General features: G+C 41.8%; 1 protein-coding gene across 3 annotated transcripts in view; it reads right to left on the bottom strand.

The window, feature by feature from the left end:
- The window catches only part of LOC139199485 (regulating synaptic membrane exocytosis protein 1-like), a 69549-nt gene that overhangs the window by 13486 nt on the left and 34468 nt on the right, over positions 1-21595 (bottom strand). For all 3 annotated transcript variants that reach the window (XM_070828563.1, XM_070828564.1, XM_070828565.1), the window contains exons 3-18: positions 20652-20953; positions 19038-19939; positions 12858-12898; positions 11993-12103; positions 11612-11711; positions 10643-10766; positions 10109-10155; positions 9796-9911; positions 8949-9079; positions 8533-8704; positions 7671-7824; positions 5462-5615; positions 5125-5241; positions 4507-4569; positions 1839-1958; positions 986-1075 (exon numbers count right to left, since the gene is read on the bottom strand). In XM_070828563.1, coding sequence (XP_070684664.1) covers positions 986-1075; positions 1839-1958; positions 4507-4569; positions 5125-5241; positions 5462-5615; positions 7671-7824; positions 8533-8704; positions 8949-9079; positions 9796-9911; positions 10109-10155; positions 10643-10766; positions 11612-11711; positions 11993-12103; positions 12858-12898; positions 19038-19939; positions 20652-20953 — 2744 coding nt within the window. The remainder of the gene's footprint in view (positions 1-985; positions 1076-1838; positions 1959-4506; positions 4570-5124; positions 5242-5461; positions 5616-7670; positions 7825-8532; positions 8705-8948; positions 9080-9795; positions 9912-10108; positions 10156-10642; positions 10767-11611; positions 11712-11992; positions 12104-12857; positions 12899-19037; positions 19940-20651; positions 20954-21595) is intronic.

The following is a 21595-nucleotide window of genomic DNA, read 5'->3' as shown; positions in this document are numbered from 1 at the left end:
AAACCTTTGAAACTGTGAATTTTGAAGTTTCTTGGCATAAAATCAGTCAAAAGATTCACCTTGACCTGACTTATCGGACATTCACATTCATGTTAGAAAGCTGAGAATTACAAGCACTTACAGAATGAACAAAGTGCTAAATATACTAAAACACGTTTATTTACTTATGTTAAGGAACAGTTGACATTTTAGGACACACTTAAGTACTTCCTTGCTGAGAGTCATATTAGATCATTAATAACCAAGTTTAGCTTAACTTGGCCTGAAAATTGAAAAAGGGGGAAACAGACAAACCTGGCTCTGTCCACACATAATAAAATCTGCCTATCAGCACTCATTCAGCTAACAAATTTACATCTTACATTTGTTTAATTTGTACAAAAGCCACTAGTGGTTTCCCTCCGTTCAGTCTTTGTGCTAAGCTAAACTAACCAGCTGGCCGCCTATAGCTCGATATTTACTGTACAGACATGAGAGAGCCATCGACTTTCTCACCTCATTCTCAGAGAGAAATATAATATGCACATTTCCCAAAATGTCTGAGCGAGTACTGCACTCAGCCAACCTTTTCGTGGATTTGCACATACATCTGTTGGCTCTCTAACCCAGTCCATCTTTATTCAAACTCCCTCTGCTAAGTATTCTGTGCCAAAAACACTACAGATTTACTTTCTGTCTTTGCAGATTGTAAATTTAGCAGGTAAAAGTATTTCTATGAAAGCGTGCAATGGCAAATTCACTCATGAATGAAAGGGACACATGACATGAACTGGAGTGAAGACATGCAGCATTCTGAACCCAAAATGTTGGATGATTCATCCATGCTGTCCAGAAAAACTGATTTTCTAAATGGTAAAAACAGAAACCTGTCACTGATGACAAGTCTGTGATCATTGTTTCTCTATTAACTTTTAAAATAAAAATCTGAATCGTGTATATTAAATGCACTTGATTCACAGATAAATTCAAAGTTTTCCTTTTATACCTGTCTCTGTCAGGGGAGTGAAAGTTGGTGTCTGGTCTCAGACATGTGGTGCTCGCACTCCTCACTCTGTCCAACGACGGCTGCAGGTCGCTGTGTGGCCACAACATGGCAGCAGAGAGAGGAATAAAGGCGAGAAAGAAATAGAGATGGGAAGACAAGGAGAGAGGATGCATGCAGAGGTGTTAGGAAGAAGAGATTGTGAAATACATGAGAGGAAGACAGAGAAAAGAAGGGCGATGAGTAGGAGGAAGATGAAAGATGAAACGGAGAAAGTGAGAAAAAGGAGGATAATGAGAGGTAAAGTTAAGGAGATAAAGGGAAGGAGGGAGAGACAAAGAGAGAATAAGGAATGCCATCAGACAGTGCAGTAACATGTAATGGCTCTGATGCCGCATCTCCATTTATCATAGCCAGTCATTCCTTGCGGCCATACACTGTGAGACCACTCGGATGGAAGGTTGGTGAGTTGCCATGGGAACCAGGTCTAAGTGGGAGAGCGGACTGCTTGTGAGAGTGTATGTGTGAGGGGGTGAATGAGTGAGGAGGAGAGGAGCAGCCAGTGTTCACGTTTACTCTGCGCTGCATACGCTCACAGCTGGATGTTTGGCACGTCATGCTGCTCTGTGACAACAGTTACTTCCAACAGATGGCTGGCTCCGTGCCATTGCATGACATTGCATATAATGTTTTCCGGCCAAATGCCTCACATGGATGGCAACAAGAGCTTAGGAGTTTAGTGTTAGTTTAATGCTCTGACAGTACATGCTTAAGCCTCTGTTATGTGTTGTCACCCAGAAAAGGGAGAAAGAAAAGGTTCTGGTGAGAGGGAGGAGATGGTGTGTAGCGTTCTTACCTAACAGTGACCTCATCAGTGAACCTGAGCACACGGTGTGTAAGGATGCTACGAGGCATAGTGCTGCCCCCTTCCTGTCTGTGGGGCGGTTTGTTCTTTAGGCATGCAGGGAGGGTGGAGCTGTACGCCAGAGCCCCGCCCACAATAGGCAGGGAAAGACCCGCGCATGCAAAGGAAGGCAAAGGAAAACAAAAATGATGCATGCAACTGACTGAAATAAGCAGAAACAACATAAATGGAGGGCAAGAAAACAAGCAGGCATCTAGCAAAAATGATCAGGAGAGACAGAGAGGCAACATTCACGTTATCACATAATGGTGCAACATAAAATATGGCTTCCTTCACAGTTTATGTTGCAGCTCAGTGAAAAAGGGGGGATAAGACTGGATAGGCCTGCTGCATCGGAAACACCACACACAGCAAATCACTTAATAAACACATGAGATGAACTTCATCCTGTCTGTGACCTCAGAGTGAGGAATTCGTTATATAAGAGTGTAGAGATAGTTCCTCCTGCCCTCCCTGTGGATTGACCCCACACACATATATGGGGAGATTACATGTAATGCTGATTACACAACACAATCTACAGATCTAAAGCAGTCAAGGCAGCACGTGGCGAGGAAACCAAGCTACAGTAGCTCAATATAATGTATAGGAATGGCGTGAAAAAGGATTAGACCAGAACAGAGGGAACGGGAGAAATTGCTAATACAATGTGTGTCCAGTGGTTTTAGGAATGAGCCATTACAGCATATGACTGATGATCATGTGTTTCAGAGGCAAAGAAGAAAAGAAAGCAAGAGTTTTCTATACATCAATATGCACTCATGTCTACTGGAACAATACTGGTGGTTTTGCATGTTCAGCCCATTAACTGCAACTCACATATTCTTTACATTATGCTGAAAATTTCCAAACCATTCCATAAGTGTTGGCCTGAATTCCAGTCATTAATTCGGGGTACTCCAGGAATGTTGCATTTTCATAAAGTTTTGGCCACTTGCAAGAGACACATTTTAAAAAGTTAAAAAGAGATGACCTAACTTTAGCAACTAAACTCCAAAAGTTCTAGATCCTACACTTATGTAGAGTAATAATGCTACTAGTCGAATGCCGCTAGTTATACTAGGAAACGCCCATGTTTTCCACTCGTCGTGCCCCTAGTTTGCAGTTTCTTATAAATAAATAATTTGTAGTCTCCGAGCCTGCGCCAAGATAACCAAGATGACATCATTTGAGGTTAGGCTCTCAGATGTGACATTATATGACAAACTGCACTGCTGATGGGAATATCATTAAGTCCGCAGGTATTTGGTTGGTTACATTGTCCAAATTTAGGGAAAGTGAACATTTTGTGGCAATCCATCAAATAGTTGTTGAGACATTTTGACAGAAAACCAGTAACGTAAATCTTTACTGGAGGAAAAGTCAGTAGGATTAATCTTCTGGGGAATCATGACTGTATGTACATTTCAGAATTGTATGGATTCATCTAGATTTTGCTCTGATATTTTAGCCTAGCTAGCTAGTGATGAAATACAAATGACCAAATTCTCATTGTTATTTTCACAATGTCCATGTTTAGCTTGCAGGCTTGATTATCTGACAACACTGTGAATGCAACATTTAATTGGCATTCTTCTATCAAAATCCAGATGGCAGAGCTCCCTTGACTGCATGGATGACTTCCTGTTCTCATCTGCTACATAGAAGGTACAAAATCAGAATAAAATGTCTACCATGTTTTGGAAAATGGTCACAAGTGATGTAAGGAATATGTGATTGTAGTGAATGGTCGACAACACGTAAGAGCGGCAGTATGGTATTTTAAAGAATTGCATAATACAGAGGGAAAAGCAACACACACTATTTATTTAGCTCAAACAGTATAATGACAAAGCAACTTGGCACACACTCTGACCAAAGCAAGCACAGGCAGCACAGTGGTCTGGGAGACATATGGGTATTCATTTCATTGAGAGAACACTGCCACATCTAAATGACCCACCAACTCCACAAATGAGTCTGGGAAAGCTGGAGAGGCACAGAGAGGGGTACGCAAGACTGCGCTTCACGCCAAACGCTTACCTGTAAATGTCTTTATGGATACCGTTTACTAACAGGGGCATTTTGGGGGGGAGTGTGTTGCTGTATCTACCTATGCCCCTGGTTGTATGAGTGGAGATCATGCACGTATAGCAAGACAAGAAAAAAAGTGAAGAAAAAAAAAATACAGCTGCTGTGAGTGAACATATCAAATGCAAAAAAAATAAAAGAAATTAATCAAAAGAGCTTTGCCTTCTTTGAGGTCAGCCACCAAGCAGGTCTTTAATCCCCTCAGACAGTCATCAGTGTTGTGTGTGTTGAGACAGTTGTGGTGATTGACAATAGTCAGACATGAATTTATGAGTGTGCTATAAATACTTGACCCTGATGTGACACTTTGAAATTTGTCCTCATGCAGTTGCAAAAGACCAGACATACACTCAACAGTATCTATAGTGCATTCAAGGTAATCAACACACTCTGTTGCATTGAAAATATCAACATTAAGTGGGTTAAGATGGAGTTGTTAAAGTATAGTGAGGATGGACATGATGATAAAATGGCATATTTTATCAAAGTAAAGCTGAATGGTGGTTGTCGTCTTTTTTCAAAGTTTTACCTGTTTGTGTGCAGGCACTCGGCACTCCCGCCCCGGATAGACCTGTGCATCTCCAGGACCTCACTGTCATTGCCATGACGATGGGTGAACAAATGAGAAACAACCCGAGAAAACACAACAGAAGAGGATGGCAACTCAGACAGGCAAAGTGAATTTATGAATGAGAGAAACCAGGAAATCATAATTCTAAGATCTTAATTAAGTCTGCATTCAGCAGTACAGAATGATATAACAAACTCTGTATGTTGTAATGACTAGTTTCACACTGTTAGTAGTATTAGTACACATTAGTTAGTAATTAGGTAATATCACATTGCACACACTGATTAACCAAAACAAGTTTCAACCCAGATAAAATGAAAGTAAATATTAGATTCTGTATATTTTGGAACTTGATTTATTATATGAAGACTAGAACTGCTGTCAGATCATTGCTGACTGACTCACTGAGTGTGTGTGTTTCTTGTCATTTTTAAAATGTATTCTGTATAATGTTGTGTATATAATATCCATCGCTGTATTTGACTTTTTAAAAGAGAAAAAAGTAACGAGACTAAAAACTAAAACGCACTGTTATAGCCCCGTTACACTGTGATAGTAATCCCAACAACAGGTTACCTGTCCTCAGAGTACTCGTAGTCCGAGTCACCGGAGCGTTGGTGCTCCAGGTGGGAGTCGTGATAGCGGGAGGGGGAGTGGGAGTGGTGGCGGTTCTGATGGATCTCATCCAGACTCCTGATGAAATCAAAAATATTTAAGTGCTCAATGTGCGTGACATGGACGACGGAAGACAGATGCAAAGGAGAGGCAGAGATTATTGAAGACAAATAAATTAACTGGCCAATGGTGGAATATTGTCACCACAGACAGACAGACAGACAGACAGACAGGAGGACAGACACCACGCGCTCTCCAAATGACAGTTCACCGGGTAATTCTGACAGATGATGCTGACCTTTGCATGGGCACGTGTGCAGGCCGTGAGCGAGCCCTGCAGGAGTCCTCTCTGTGAGGAGACACTGAGCGGGAGCGGTGCTGGACGGGCCGCTGCTGCTCAGGCACAGCCAGCGTGCTGCCTCGCTCTCTCTCTCTGGAGTTACGCTCTGCACCTACAAACACACACACACACATGACCGCACAGCCCACACAGGTACATCCATAGACATGGGTAAAAAAAGCAGAATTCACACACACACACACACACACCAGCATTGATACACGCATAGAAACGCATAGAAACACACACACATCCAGGCATTAGTTGTGTGTCCTTTGACATGGAAGCACCCGTTGTTAGTGCTGTGCTGCTGACTACCACTACAGATGCCATTCTCTTACAGACTGTAGAACATCACATCAGGATGTTTTACAGGCAAATGGCCAGCTTGCAAACAGGTTAGCTGGTCATGTGAGCTACCCTAAGTAGCTGACTGTTTCTGCAATGTGTCTGTCAGACGTGAGATCAGTGAATTCACATCTCTTAGCTCTTAATTTAACCTACATGGAGTGCCAGATGAGATGAGACGTTTAACCCCTTCGGGATACTTAACAACTTCATCTACAAAGAATAGATTATATATAATCCAGTAGATACAAAACAATTCAGATAATACAACAAATACATTATATTAATATTTACAGAACCTGTATGAGCTTTATTTTCTCGCTACATGTGAAATAGAGTTATGGAATAGAGTTGCAAGGTCGAAGGAATTATCTGGGGTGTCCTGGGTTTTACAAGTAACTGTCTTATTCATTTTCTGCAAAGATAAAGTTAGGTGAGTGGCAGCTGGAGCACTTCCAAGGCTTGGCTACTCTCCTGATTGAATCAGCAGTACAAAAGATGAACAATATTGATAGAAAATATGTGGTTCTTTAAAGTACAAGCAAAGTACAAGTCCAAGCGCGTTAACATCAAAACTCCCAAGATGCTATTTGGGAGAAAACATCCATTCCCCATGTTTTAAATTCTGTAACGTACATCGAGCAGAAGGTAGAGCTTATGCTTTTTACAAAAGTGCAGCGTGTTTCTGGGTCAATTGTGGATGAATTCAGCAACTATATCCCCATGTTTTGTTCTGCAATTGCAACAAAGATGCGTCTGAATTCCCTACAGGTCTGATTTACAACCTGAGCTCAGTGTTTGCATAAGAATAAAAAGAAGCATAGTGATGCTCAAATAAGAAAGACATTGGGTACACTTTGTCAACACTTTCTCACGTGACAAACCATACCCATCTGGCATTTGAAAACTCCAAAATGAACAATAAGAAGGTGTGAATATTTGAACCAGGTCCACATTCATCTTACAGGAACTGAATCCACGGCAGAAACAGTCAAACAACAAAGCAGTTGTGGTGATTCTGTTGGCCAAAATAACACACATTCGATCTCTACTGTACATGTTCAGTGTCCTTTCAGGAAGGAGGGCAGGACTAGAAGCATGCAGGAGAATGGCAGGAAACTCAGTGGAATGGCAGTGAACAAGTGTCAATCTACAGTCTAACATGCACTCAGTGCTTCAGTGTTGCTACAGCCCAGCAGAAGAGGAGAAACGGTTCCCTGCAGCCTCAGTGAGTTACTGTACACTGCTAAACTGCAGCACTACAAAGGATGTACACTACAACACTGCAATTCAACATCTGCAGTCCAGTAGCAATATGATGAATTGCAAAAGTGTTTGGTGTGTTGCCTTTTGCTGATACAGCAAAGATTAATTGCTTTAATTTGGGTTCAATTTGTTGTAAGGCGTACAGCGGAGCCAAAAGGAGGCTGGAAGCTTTGGGAGAAACAGTAAGGGGAAGGATGCAAAGAAGACGCTCTCTCACCCAGTGCTGGACACCTACGGGCTAATACAAGGAAATGCTCGATAACCATGCCCCCCACCCACCTTTAGGCACTACCATCAAACCATCATCAAACTCTGAATCAATGATGCGATGAGACCCTGTACACACACATACACAACACACACATACAGGACAGGGTAAGGTTGAGAGGTTCTGTTGTTTGTCTCCCACACTGAGAGACACAAAAGAGAAAGCTCAGTAAAGGAAAGGTTAGCAACCACACACTCTCACACACCGATTCAATCGCACATACACACACGCACACAGATTTAGATACACACAGCCTGTAATCATATACTACATAACCACACATACTCTGTAGTTTCTTGCTGGGGCTGTCTCCATGGATGTGTCTGCGTGGGAGGTACGGGGAGGGCTGGGGCAGAGGTATAGAGGACACATCGTGTGTCTGGAGTTTATACCAGTGAGGAATGTCGTCCAGCAGAGCTGTCTCTAACTCTATAAGAATCTGAGGAGGACAGAGAGAGAGAGAGGGTCAGAGAGGCAGATGAGTGAGCAAAAGGGACTTTTTGGGCTGTGTGATCCTTAATGTCGAAATTCCAGCCTTTTTGGCTTATTGACTCGTATAAAGAGGTGCCAACCTGCAACCCTTCATCACACACATAATACTGAATTGTGACAAGTTTAACCAAGAAGCAGTTTTCCCTTTTTTGAGCATGTAATTTGAATAATTTTGGAAGCCCGAGGAGTTCATTTTAGTCGATTTTTCACAAGTAAAAATCACAGATAGGAGAACAGACTGAAAATTTCAACCTAATTTTGCATAGCAGAAGAATAATTTATTTTTTCCTATCCCATAAATCATCTCACCACCCAACTAGGTAGATAACCACTTCTTTAATGGGTGCATTATGAACTTATGTTGTGTGGACAATAATTCATGGCTATATTGTAAGTGCTAGTCGCACGGTTTAACAACTGCGATAAATGCATTAGAGAAGGTGCTGAGAGGCTGGGAAAATGAACTGGAGTTTTGTATTTGATGGAAGGAGATGAAAGCTGGAGTCAGAAAAACCCAAAGGTTTACAGCATCATGTCTCTTGCTACTATCAACTCTCAAAAAAAAAAAAAGCATAAAATGACAAAAATATGTACTCAGTCTATCTACATATTGAACCAGTTTAAAAATAGCATATGGATATCATGTGTCTCCCACCTCTCCGAGGAATTCACTCTCCTCCTCCTGGACTCTGGGCTGGTCCCACACCGTGATCTCTAGCATGCGTTCTCTGAAGTCCCGCCGATGAACGTGGGAATATAAGAAGGTTTGGTTCCACTTTGGCTCAGCACTCTTCTTCACCGTTTTAGTCCGCCGTTTACTCTTATCACTAGTTGTACGGGTGAGTACAGAGTTTAGATTACAAGGGGAAAACGTGTTTCTGAACATGATGGAATTCCTTCAAAATAATGATGACAACAGATTAAAACTACAGGATTAAGCACATTGATCTTCCGTTGAATATGTACGTTACTTCTTGTGAGATGGTCTTTTGTGATGTAGGTGATTACTGATGGACTGTACTGGACTGTAGAGGGTCCTACACAATTAAGAGATGGATGCGATGAACTTACCTCCTATCAGGCAGGAAGTACATCTTGACATATGGGTTCCGAGGTCGCCCGTCTGGTCGGGGGGGCAGATCTATGGCTTGAAGGACGTTGACAATCAACTGATGACCCACTTTGTCGTACCACAGCTTCACCTGAAACAATGTGTGTGAGGGAGAGTTAGCCTCTATCCACATTTGTGTCCATTTATATTAACCACATACCTCTGTCTCTCCTTTTCAGGGGTAACTGCAGTATTTACCCTATTCTTACATATTTTAGGTCCAAATCACTGGTAGGTACAAAAAGTTTTGGAATTGGTCCAGTAGATCACCTCAGTCATCAGCTTCAGAATGGGCTGTAATAACTGCAATGTAATCCTTTGGGACGACTGCATGCAATCAATACACATTTACTAATGCTTGTTTTTGCCACTGACTGCAGACTCACACAATAACACAAACAAACAATCAAGGCAGCGGAGGACCAGCGAGTAAAATGACTCCTCCTTAAGGTTTTTGTCATTGGACTTTGGTGGCATTTGAAGAAAGTGATAAAATGGCTGTTTCTGGTTGAACCAAAAGCATGTTACAGATCGATTTGTAGGGATTGTTTCCATAATGTTGTCAGACACTTAAAATATCAATCTGAGCCTGTCAGGGGCAAAAACAAGCACTTTTAGTAGGTGTGTTTTGATTACACACAGTTGCCCCAGAGAGTCACTTTGCAGCCATTGCACCCTGTTTTGCAGCTGCTGGCTGAGACAAATTAATGGACCAATTCCAAAACTTTTTCCAATGTCAATAGTTATTTATACATGAAAATAAGTCAAATGGGGCGCAGGTTTAAATATACCCTTCAAGATACTCACAGAGAGCTGTCCAGGCAGAACCAGAGGAAGGTCTCGGAGGGTCCCGGGGCTGGTAGGGGACATCACTGATATAGAGGGGCGGTCCATCTTTTGCGACTCAAAGGAACTGGAGCCTGCTGTTGTGGAGAGTAACAATTGTTGTTGTAAACCATATAAAAAAGCACAAGCAACTCCAAAATCTGAAATTAGAACATGGTTTCAAGTGTAAAGACTGTGTTTCTCTCCAGGAGATACAGCGCTTTCATAGCAAACAATGCAGGAAACAATGATAATAACATATATAGGCAATAAAGCTGATTATATAAACACTTACTAGATTCTAGAGGAGGGTGGGATGACTCTGGGATTCTTGGGGTGTCTCTGTAAAAAAGGACAGAGTCAGAGTCAGTGAACTCTTCAGCTTGAAATGCACAGAATATATATCAAGATAATTGCAATGTCAAGAAACAGTAAAGACTAGTGTACATTCATCTTCAAAAAATGAATGCCTACAAGACTCATGTCAGCCAATAGCTGCATTGGTGGAGAAAAGCAAGCAAATGCACATTTACATATTAAACATGGTGGGTAGTAGAGGAGAAAAGGATAACTGGAAGAAGGGAGTTTTGTTTTGGATCTCAGGAGTTCAGGGGCAGCATGAGGGGAAGGGGCTCCACCCATTTGATCAAAACTACTTACTGATATGCTCTATACACTTTTCTCAAGAAGTTTTTGGACATAATTCGGTGGATAGAGCTTTTAGATAAAGGAAGGAGACATATCAAAAATGTCTGTCAGAAAAAAAAATCAATACCATCACTCAAGTGCTTTTATGATAATTATTACATGATAATAATGTTAATCTTACGCTATTGGTCTTGAAACAACTATTTCCACTTGAGGTTCAGCCTTGGATTCAAGGATAATGTTGTACACTTCTTTCTTAGTTGCTCCTGGCAGCGACTTCCCGTTCCACTGCAACACCTCGTCACCTGGAACCAAGATGGCCGACATACACAATGATGAGGGTCGTTACATTTGACTAAGAAAAGCCAGGTCAAGCTGTAATTTGCACTCTCCTCACTTTTGGTTTGAGGAAATATAAACTATATTAATGTCTAGTGCTACTGTGTGTGTGTTTATCAAAGGAGGATAAAAACTGCTTTAGGGCGTATTTGTGGAAATAAATAGTTAGTAATAAGCTTGAAGCCTGAATGGATGTTTCCTTTTGCAGCACATCTGAAAGCTGACATTGCTCTGAACAGTGCACTGCTGTCTGGAGAATGTCAGCTGAAAGCAATTTTAGCATTCGTTTACAAGATTCAACATGTGCAAGGGTCCATCCGGCTGTTAAGTTTGTGTTCCCAGTCCGAAAAGTGGCTCAACTAGGACAGCGGAAGCTAGTTAGCCTCGCTTGCTGACGTTAGCGCTGATTCCCACTGATGTTACTTTTCACTGATGTTGTTTCGGTGCCTGCCAAGTCGTGGTCCTGCACATATGCCACGTTATTCAAAAGGAGGGGTGTCTAGCTAGCGTTGTCTGTCTCTTGTTCATGGGCCTAGATGTGTTGACTCACAGTAACAGGTAGTTCTGTACTCTCAGCAAGCCGTAGGCCATCAAATGATTCTAATTGAGAATGAGAGTGTTCAAATCACACATAGGACTAAGCAATGGCTACCGTCACTCCACAGCTGGTTAACTACCCGTTGGAAATTACATTTTTTTTGGGTCCACCCCTACAGAGAAATTGCACCTATCAAATTACAGTTTAAATAACAGATTGAAGCTTAGACAAAATGACAACATCTCCCCCACAGCAACGTGAATGGATTTGCACCTGCTCGTAGGTGTCCCACAACATCTGCCAGGCTGCCTTTCTTGACTTTGGTGATAAAGGCCCCGAGTCTCCCCGATTCTGTCATCTTCCCTCCCACCACCTGCACACAAAAGAGAGAAAGGAGAATGGATACAGAGGCTCATGTTGACTGAGAGAATGGGATTTTCTCTCTGCAGGACTCACTAATTGCTCAAAAGGCAAAAGTCTACATACTTGTGTTGTGGAATAATCTTCACCTTTCAAGGTTTGTTACCAAGTATAAAATATTACTATAGCCAGTTTGAACTCATCTAGCACTCAACTGAAGTGAAAACAAAGACTATCAAAATATGTACAAGCCAGGTGTGATCCAGGTCTGAAAGTAACGGATTCTCTGCTCACTTTTAGGCCAAGGAGGGAGCCAGCCTCCCGGGGCACGGCCGACCTCTTGCTTAGTGTGATGCGTCCGATTAGGTGGTCACCTTCTTTGGACGTCTGCCATGTAACTGGATGCTACATATTATGAGAGGAGTTATGGGGCACAGCGAAGGAGAGTAGTGAAGGACGGAGGGTAAACAGAGGAGGAAAGGAAATGATTAGGAAAAGACGTAATATTGTTACTGAGGCACTGACAAACAAGTAAATGTCCTTGTTTTTTCATTTATATAATTGTATGTTGACAATATCGGTTTTAATTCTACTTGTATGAATTCACCTGAATTTGTGAGTGTCTGCATCACCTCATCACCACCTAACAGGCTACAACGACTGCAACGTAATCCTTTGGGGCGACTAAGTACATACTCTTTGAGTGCTTGTTCTTGTTATTCTCAATGTCTGACAACACTATGGAAAGGATCCCTACAGAGGCTGGCCTTTGAGATATTTTTTTTTTAAACCAGAAACAGCCGTTGTATCAATCCTTTCAAATGCCATCAGACTCCATTGACAACAATAAGGAGTTGATTATCTGCTTCTAAATCACTTGGTTAGTTAGTTAGTAATATTGTGGAGGATCTGAACTAACCCTTTAGAACACAAAAATGTCACAAAATGACTTCTTTTTTTTTCACACAAACCTTTAGTGGCCCTGCTTAGATTGGGTGCAGTTGCCCCAAAGGATTACATTGCGTTACGTTTCACAGCCACCTGCTGAGGGGATCTACTGAACCAATTCTATAACCTTTCGTACCTACTGCTTATTTTAAACCCAAAATATGCAAAGATAGTTTAAAAATACAGGAGTTACCCTTTAACTGAAACTTACATGCCACACAGCAGGATCTAGAGAGTGGCAGTCCCAGTCACCTGCACGGAGGAGGAGAAAGAGAGGGGGAACAGGTTGTATAGCTTGTGTGAGTACCCAGGAGAAATGCATCTTTTATGTGCAGTAAATGTGTATCACGGTCCTTGGTGCTTAACCACATACTTGCTCACCTGTCTGATGGATGTTGTGTTTTCTGAAATGCTACGTATGGAACAGTATCAAAGGCTGAAATGCACCGCCTCATACAAGAAATACATGCAAGTTGATGAATACGCTTCAAATACACATCACAAAGGCAAATCATTTATAAAAAATGTATTTCTAAAATGTAATGTAAGGAGCCCCTTGTACATACACACACAAGGAAAAGGACTTCTGGGCCCTCATTGTTACATATGATGCCTGATTCAACAGTTACAGGGTTTTCGGAATCCTTTAATTTTCCTTGTTTTGAAAATACCTCCTTAAAATGCAGTGCTCTTTAGGAAATGGCATGTTAAACGGATGGAAAAAGAACCACAGAGATATAAAAGTTATATAATAATGGTACTGAGAAAAGCCAATACAAATCACTACAGAACACAGCTCACAGAAAAATAAATAAATAAAACTAACTTCATTCATAATCAAAGTGATTCACTATACTCCATGTTGGCCTGTCCAAAACTCATGCCAGATCCTGGCCGGGGACAAAGACACCAGTCAGAGTATCCCAGCTCTCATTAACACTGACAGATGGTCGGCTCGAGTAGAGGAACTAACTGGCCCAGCATCAGACCAGAGCAGCCTGCGAGACTCGTGGCCACTTTTCCACCACAGGGATATAACAACAGCAAAATGACATCAGATGGAGATTTGAAAAACTTTGAGGAACTTCAGTTCCAAACAGAAGTGAAATGTTTGAACTTTGGCACACATTGAAATTATGATTCAACCGAGGCTTTTGGTAAAAGAGAGCAGGAAGGGAGTGAATGGAGTTTAAATTTTATGGACAACAGTATAAAAACATTTTTAGTGATATTCAATGTGAATCAAATGGTAAATGACTGGTCTGATAGAATAGGCAGTAAGATCATGGGTGATGGATATCAGAAAATCAGAAAACTGTTTGAGTAGACATGACTCCAGTGCTGCTAATCTGAAATGTGAAAGTCCACTGAGAATGCTTGAGAGGATAAATGCTGACTCCACAGTGTGAACTGCTGAGTGGAGGTTTTCAGTTTTGGAGTATAAACACGCTGGGTAGATTACAAAATCTGGGCTGCTCTCCTAATTGATATGACAACAAATCATCACCTCTTTGCAGGTATTGTTCTTGATAAAATCTGTGTGTGTGTCTGCCTCCACTCCATCTGCTATTTTACCAATAGCAGTCACTGAAATGACCAAGCTCGACAAAATCCCTCTAGCATCATATGTTAAAAAATGAACTCCCATCAACCTGTTTTATGCTCACCTCCACCACGTGATCTCAACACAGTAGCACAAGCTAAGTTGTTATAGTTTCTTTGTACATCTTTAGTGTCATTAATTGAATTTAATTCAACTGAACCAATTTAACCAGACCATGAATGTATTGGTAGCTCTGGATGTCAGACCCAAAATGGTGCCTATTCAGTCCAATAAGAATTGCTTGCCTGGCTCATACACCAAAAAAAGTTTTTCCCGGGAGTATGCAGCCCACTGAACATGCACAGTAGTGTTAATCCCATCAGGTCATGCTATGTGAATGGCTCATACACAGCAGTGATGTCATTTGGGGAAAAATACTTTTCTGGGTTTTGGGAAAGTTTTAAATTATGAAACTTAAAAATATATGTCTCTTTTAAAGTGATGGTCTATAGAAAAAAAGGCTGCAGGGGAATATGATGAGTGGCCACCAGGAAAAACATACATCCATGCACCAGATGCATTAAACATGCTATCTAACTATGCTAACGAAAATATCAAATCAAGCTTTATTTATAAAGCAGCCATAACACAACGGCAGAACAGATTTATAAAAGATATGCATGTTTTGGAATATGCTCGGCTAAACGGGTGTTTAAAATGTCTAAAGACTGAGATGTCCCCACGTCACCTCACAAGTTGTTGATTTAAATTTTGTCACATTTAAATGGCTTCATCCAGCAGATCTGAAAGATGTGTGCAGTAGATTTGTGCCCTAAAGGCATGTTATACAAATCCAGGATCAGGCCTGAGATTTAATAAATGATTCCCCTAGTGGGATAACTCAAGTATATCTTCTTCGTCAACAAGGATCTGTGCTGTTTTCCAATGGTCTGTAAGACGCTGACTTAGGCCAGCTGACTGGTCAGCCAGCAGACCAGCACAGCCAAGGGCAGAGAGACTTTGTGGTTTTAGTATCTATCACCCAGGGATATCGTAGCCTCTCTGCTCTGGCACTGACATATTCTCTTGTCGCAGTACATTTTCCAGCCCATCACACTGGATGTCACCTCACAGGGAGTTGGGAGAAGAGGACATGATAGCAATGAACAGAAAGTAAAAGGTTCTTTTTCTAATTTATTTTTGAGGCTTTTGAAGCTTCATGGAGTACCTTTTGTATTAGTTTACATTTTTGAGGAGAGCTACTTAAGATGTCTTTATTCTAGAAAGAGGGTTACTACAAACACGACCACAACAAGAGCCGGTAGATCCCATCTAGTAAGATAGATGAATTATTACTGCATACTATATACTATACTACTATAATATACTATATAACAATTGATTTAACCATCACAGTGTCCCATCATGTTACCAAAACAAATCCTGTAATGTACGTTTATAGAGAACTGATTCTCCATGTGGTCCACGAGCTGCATTACAATATATGCTCAATATATAGGCTCAGTTTGTTTAGGTGTCAAAGAAAATCTCTTTCCACCTCACTGCTAACGATGTCTGCACAGACTCACACAGTATAGCACCACAAGTTCATATTCATGCCCATTCTCATGTCATGCACACACAATAGTGGCTACACACTGGGACACGCTGTCATTCCATCTCCATGGCACCATTATCACCTTGGTGTTCTTCTTCACACTAAGGAAGTAACCCAGTTACATTGAATCACTCTCTACTTCCATCTGACTTCAAACACTGACTGAAAGTTGCTGTGTCATTAAAGCATCAATCTGGGACATACTCTAGTAGGATTCCATTTGTTGGGCAGAATGGGAGACTACATTGTAAACACTGTTTATGATAATGCTGCTAAGAGGATTCCTGAAGCATAATCTGTTTCTGCATGAAAATTACATAACAACATACACTTATACAAATATATAGTGTATATGTCTGTGTGTGTGTGTGTGTGTGTGTGTGTGTGTGTGTGTGTGTGTGTGTGTGTGTGTGTTAGCATTAGCGTCCGTTTTAAATCCATCTATTCTACAACTCCTTTACTTATAAAATATAGTAGATATGGTGTTTCATGCATTCTGAACCTTCATAATGTGAGATAATGTCATGCTTATATGTTTCTATGAGAACATAAAACATGAATAAATACTACACTGCTGGTCTGTTTACTCCTAATGTAATTACCTTACAATCATCACTTGTGGAGATGCAGCCACTAAGCTTTTTTATGTTAACCACTATAATCCAGTTAAATGTGCAAACAGTCCATTCTGTCTGTGAAATCTCATCTACCTGATTTATATCTTAAAACTAATAAAGCTTATGTTTACCTGAGAGGCACTTGGAAGTCATCAATAGATCCAGTTTGAATCATATTTGAATCATTATTGGCTTTATAAAACTAAGTTATACAAAAAGATATTCAACCTTACAACCAGTTAACTTAATCATGCAGCCTATCAAAAACCATGAAACACACCATTATAAAAGCAGGAAGCTACCAGTACAGCCTGCACTTTTAATCTTGTTTGAAGAGTACTTACCACCCTTTAACAACACAGCAAGTCACCTGACTCAATATTAATATCTATAACAATCTTCATTGACTAACGCCTAATTCAAATGAATGGGTTGTTATCAGACTTCTCCAGGACCTGATGGTGAGCTGATCATTCGAATTTGTGTGTCAAAGCAGAGAAACATCTAAAGCAGGGCAGTGGGCCTCCAGGACCAAGATTGGGAAACACTGATCTAGAATATTACTTAAGGCAGATTTAATGGACATTTCTCTGATAACAATGTATGAACAGCAATGTGAAAACAATGTGACAATGTAAGAGTTGGTGGTGGCAATGAGCCTCAAGAGACTTGCCACCTGAATCTTCAGCTCCTATTGGATTTACGGAGCAGTCGGCTTGTTGTTAAAATGTCTAGCCTGCGGCTTTACTACTGTGGTTCACTCTAACCGCTCTCACAGAGCCAAATTCAGCCACAGCAAGAAGCTGGTTTCAGAGAAAAGGCTGTACAGACTCATTGTACAAACTAATTCTCCAGTTCGATAAAACACTGCTGAGGAAGAGGGCGAAATGAGGTAAAGTTATTAAAAGAGCACCAGTCAAACCTCAAACAAACAAAGTAATGTTGAGAATGTGATGGAAATATGGCTTTTATGTTGGTTTCTTGTATTAATGTGAGGAAGGGTAAAGTCTAACAAAGATGGCTGCATTCTAACTGTAACACTCACATTTTAATTAAGGCACATTAATTGCACATAACTTGAGGTTGTTTATGACATGTCTCAAAGCCGCAGTAACACCTGACCATCTCTTAACACTGAAGCCTCTCTTGCCTAAACTGTCACATCAACACATAATGTAATCAGCTGACACCAACCCCAACGCAATAACATTCCCCAAAAACGCAATTTATTCTAAAAACAGAAAAAGGATACTTGACCCTGTGTTACCCTCTTACTTAAACTAATGCATCTCTGTAAGGAAGCATCCTGCACATTATCCTGCAAAACTTGCTTCATGCCACAGATGAGAGTAAAAGGACACATCCTGTTTTGAGGCCCAGCTAGCTAAAGAGTGTTTAAAACAGCTAATAATCTCAATCCACACCATCTACCCATTACCAGTCCCTGAGTTATAGTAATCTGGATTAAAACATCTGGAACAGCCCCCTTCTGTGACCGGTGAGAGAGATAAGCTGATAGAGCACAGCTAACTCTACCTACTGCCTCTTGAACTAAGACACTCTCCCCTGGCTTTTAGCACAGCCTCTCATTGCTTCTCTAACAGCAGTGAGCAGCACATTGCATAGGTACCAAGAAACTATCAGTAACCATGCAGCATGCAACCACAGCCAGGTTTGATTTTAGCTGGTGGCCAATGGTTGGCTGGTGCAGCTGGCTGTTTGTGAAGCATTACGTAGCATGCGAGCCACTGGCCTAATTCCACAAATCTGCTGGCCTAAATCACAGGGACTCTCCAAATAAATGAGAGCTGTCCTGAGAGCAGCGGGGTTTAGCCACAGCACAGAGGTGTAGATGACACACAGGGATAGTAACGCACTGTGTGCTGGGTGGGTGCTTCATCCTATCACTTATCGTATAGTTTTACAGACCAAAATTAGAATCTGATGGTATTAGAATAATCTTTCTGCTTTTTTTGCACATTATCGTAATTCTACTACCAAGGCTATTTTAGTGGCTAGGGCTAGGAAAATATGGCCACGAAGAGTAAAGACGTCACAATGGAACAGACCTTTATTGTGACATTCTTACTCAACTGTTTTAGGATCACTGAATCTCCACAACCATCATGAACGACAGTTCTTTTCCAAGTTAAAAAAGTGTCAGATCATTCGCCCAATCATTCAGTCAAGATCTTAATATCTCTCAGAGCATTAGCTCCCTGTCAGGCTACAATTAGCCAACAAACCTATTACTGCTGTGATTCTAATCCCACTGACACTACACTGGGTATACAGCAGGTGATACAGGCAACACCTGAGAGTGCTCTTGACAACGATGAGAATACAACTGCTGAGATCAAATGAAGGTCCTTTGTGATTCAGATAGACAAAATGAAGATCACTTCTGCAGATTAAGGATGGGAGTATGAGCTAGGTGAGAGCTGCAGCAGCTCATTAATAAGTTTTATTGAGTAGAAAAAAGCTAGCTTCAAAAAATAACTTCAAGTAATAGGGTCTAATGTAAGGAAATGGATGCCAGCAGTTCAAGGTATGCAAGTTTGGATATATTTGGCTTAGTCAGCTAAGTGGAGTTAGCGCATTTGCCTGACTGACCTTTCTCACTGACGCTTTCCATGTCCACGTCCTCACAGCTGGTGTACTCAGGCGTGGAGCCGCCCTCCTCCTCTGAGCTGCTGATGGACATCTGCCTCTTGTTGACTCCGCGTTTGCTCTTGTATGACCGTGGAGGGGGCGGCCTCAAAGACTCAGACTGGTCCGAGCTCTGAGAGTCCTTCCTTAGCAGGTTATCCCCACCCTTGTCCCTTGGTGTCCGTGTTGTACCGGGTTCTAGGCGGCCTTTGTTTGGTCCCCAATCTGGAGGCACCGGTCCCCCAGGTTGTGGTCTTGATCTCACTCCACCTCCAGGAGGTGGAACTCCCCCTCCAACCCCCACGGTCCTATCCACAGAGTAGGCTGTGTGGTTCTCCAAGAGGACTTTGCGGTCTCCCTCCCCACCTCCACCCCTCCTGGCCAAACGGTTTTCAGGCACCTTCCCTGTACTGCCTCCTCCACCTCCCTCACCAGGCCCCAGTCCGACCTCGTTGATCGCCAGATCACTGTGTCGTCGTTCATGACGTACCTTAGACACCTTAGCATGCATGCGCATCTCCTGTTCCTCCTTCTGAGGTTTCACCGGGTAGCGTGCCAAGTTGGGATCACTACGGTATCGGTTCTGGAACTCCTCCTCACGGCGCTGGCGCTCCCTCTGCTCCTCATCCTCTGGGTGTCTCCGGTGTGTTTCTGAACGACTCAAGTTCTCCTCCCTATCCTCGTAGTCCTGAGAATGGATCTTCTCCAGCCTCCGCCCATCTCCTAATCGTCGTTCCCCTCTTTCCCCGGCAACCACTCGCTCGTCCAGGGATGACTGAGACGGCAACTTCCCAGCAGGTCTCCGGACACCACCGCGCCCTGTGCCTCCCTTGCCATTTTGCTCGTGGAGAGAAACTGGTCTTTTCCTGTATGAGAAGAGGATTCATCATACCAATGAACAGCTGCACTCAAAAACATTGAACCTCCTTTTCAAATTAGGTGTATTGGCAAAATTTACAAATCTTCTGTTGTGTTCAATGAACAACTCAAACAAGAACTATTGAAATAGCTCAATACAATTAATATTCTAAGTAGTTTCTCTAAATTCAACATAATATGCCACAAGACTACATGAACACTGGTGAGCATCATTAGCACTTCTGTTGTGACACAGACATATGTATAGTATATTGTGCAGAAATATCCTGAGCTAAGAACATTCCTTTCTATATTTGCAAAATGTTGGTCAATTTATACGAACAGATTAAAACTTGCCAACATGAGACGATGATGAGTTCTTACCTAACTCACCCATGGGATGAAAACAAAGGGATTGAATCAAAGATCTCTCAAGACTAAAACCTGTGACCTAGCTTCTCCACTGGTTAAGCTAGAACAGACACAGATCCACTCTTTTTTTTACCCCAGGGATTAAAAAACAACTGGAGCTTTAGCCAGCAAGCAGTCCTAGCTTTCTCAGTTTTGATAAAATATGGTTTCTATTCTCCAATTCCTATCATATTAATGAAAAACGTTACAGGCTACACACATAAAACATCCTCTAGTGGCAGCTACTGCAGCATGAAGATGAGATACATTTAATATGCTGTGTTCAATATGTGTATCTTGATGCCTTACTTTTCTCTAGGTGGTTCACTTTGGGAGCGGGAGCCAGGCATGGTGTCGGTACCCTTGGCAGGAGTGACACCGGCAGGGGGCTGCGTTCCGTCTGGCAGCCCTGCGTTGGTGTTGTTGCTGGAGGGCGGGGCTTGGGACCTGGAGCGGAGTAGCTTCCTGTCCCGTTGGGCCTCACCTCCCGTGGCTGTGTTGTTCAAGGAGGTGCCCAGGCTCCCAGGCCGCACCCCTGACCCCGAAAACCATTCTCCTGATTTGGTGAGAATCTCCTGCTGTTTACGGCACAGGTTGCATACCCACATAACCTACAGGGGTTGAAAGGACAAAAGTGTTTGCAAGCTGGGTTCAGCGGCATTAAAGGAGAACATTTAATAAATGGAATACCTAACAAAAAGTGGTTAGGCATGTCTGTGACATCAACATTTACACAACACAAATTTCATTTTATTGTACATATATTCTAGCACCAAACTAATGGAGCATAGGCAGATTCACGGGAGCAGATAAAATTTCTATTGGAAATTTTTGTTGTGTCTACCAACTTCTACAGTGAATTCCAGCTCACATAAATGATGATAATTCCTCTTAAAAAAAGGTCTTGGTATTCCCCCACATGCTTCCCCCTCCTTCCTTTGCTACAGATAATCAAATATTAGAGAGCACTCAGATTTGACAGACTGAGCTGTTTTAACATTTCAACATGTCCATTTTCTGTGAACACAGCTTGGTGGAGGCTACAGTGAAGTCTGTACGAAAGAATCCCCTCATGCGCTCATGTTTAACCTACCCTGTCATTCTAACACTGTGAATTTTGTGACTCTTATTGCATTGCAACCTTAATAAAATGTATTATTTTTGTAGATTTGATCCAGAATGCTCATGTTGGTGGTATAATACAAATGATAACAAGGCTACAAAGAATACTGTAGAAGGAAAATTACATTCTA

This window comes from Pempheris klunzingeri, chromosome 3, assembly GCF_042242105.1.
Source record: "Pempheris klunzingeri isolate RE-2024b chromosome 3, fPemKlu1.hap1, whole genome shotgun sequence".
Classification (NCBI taxonomy): Eukaryota; Metazoa; Chordata; class Actinopteri; order Acropomatiformes; family Pempheridae; genus Pempheris; species Pempheris klunzingeri.
The sequence above is the reverse complement of the archived record's forward strand: the minus strand, read 5'-3'. Positions and strand labels throughout refer to the sequence as shown.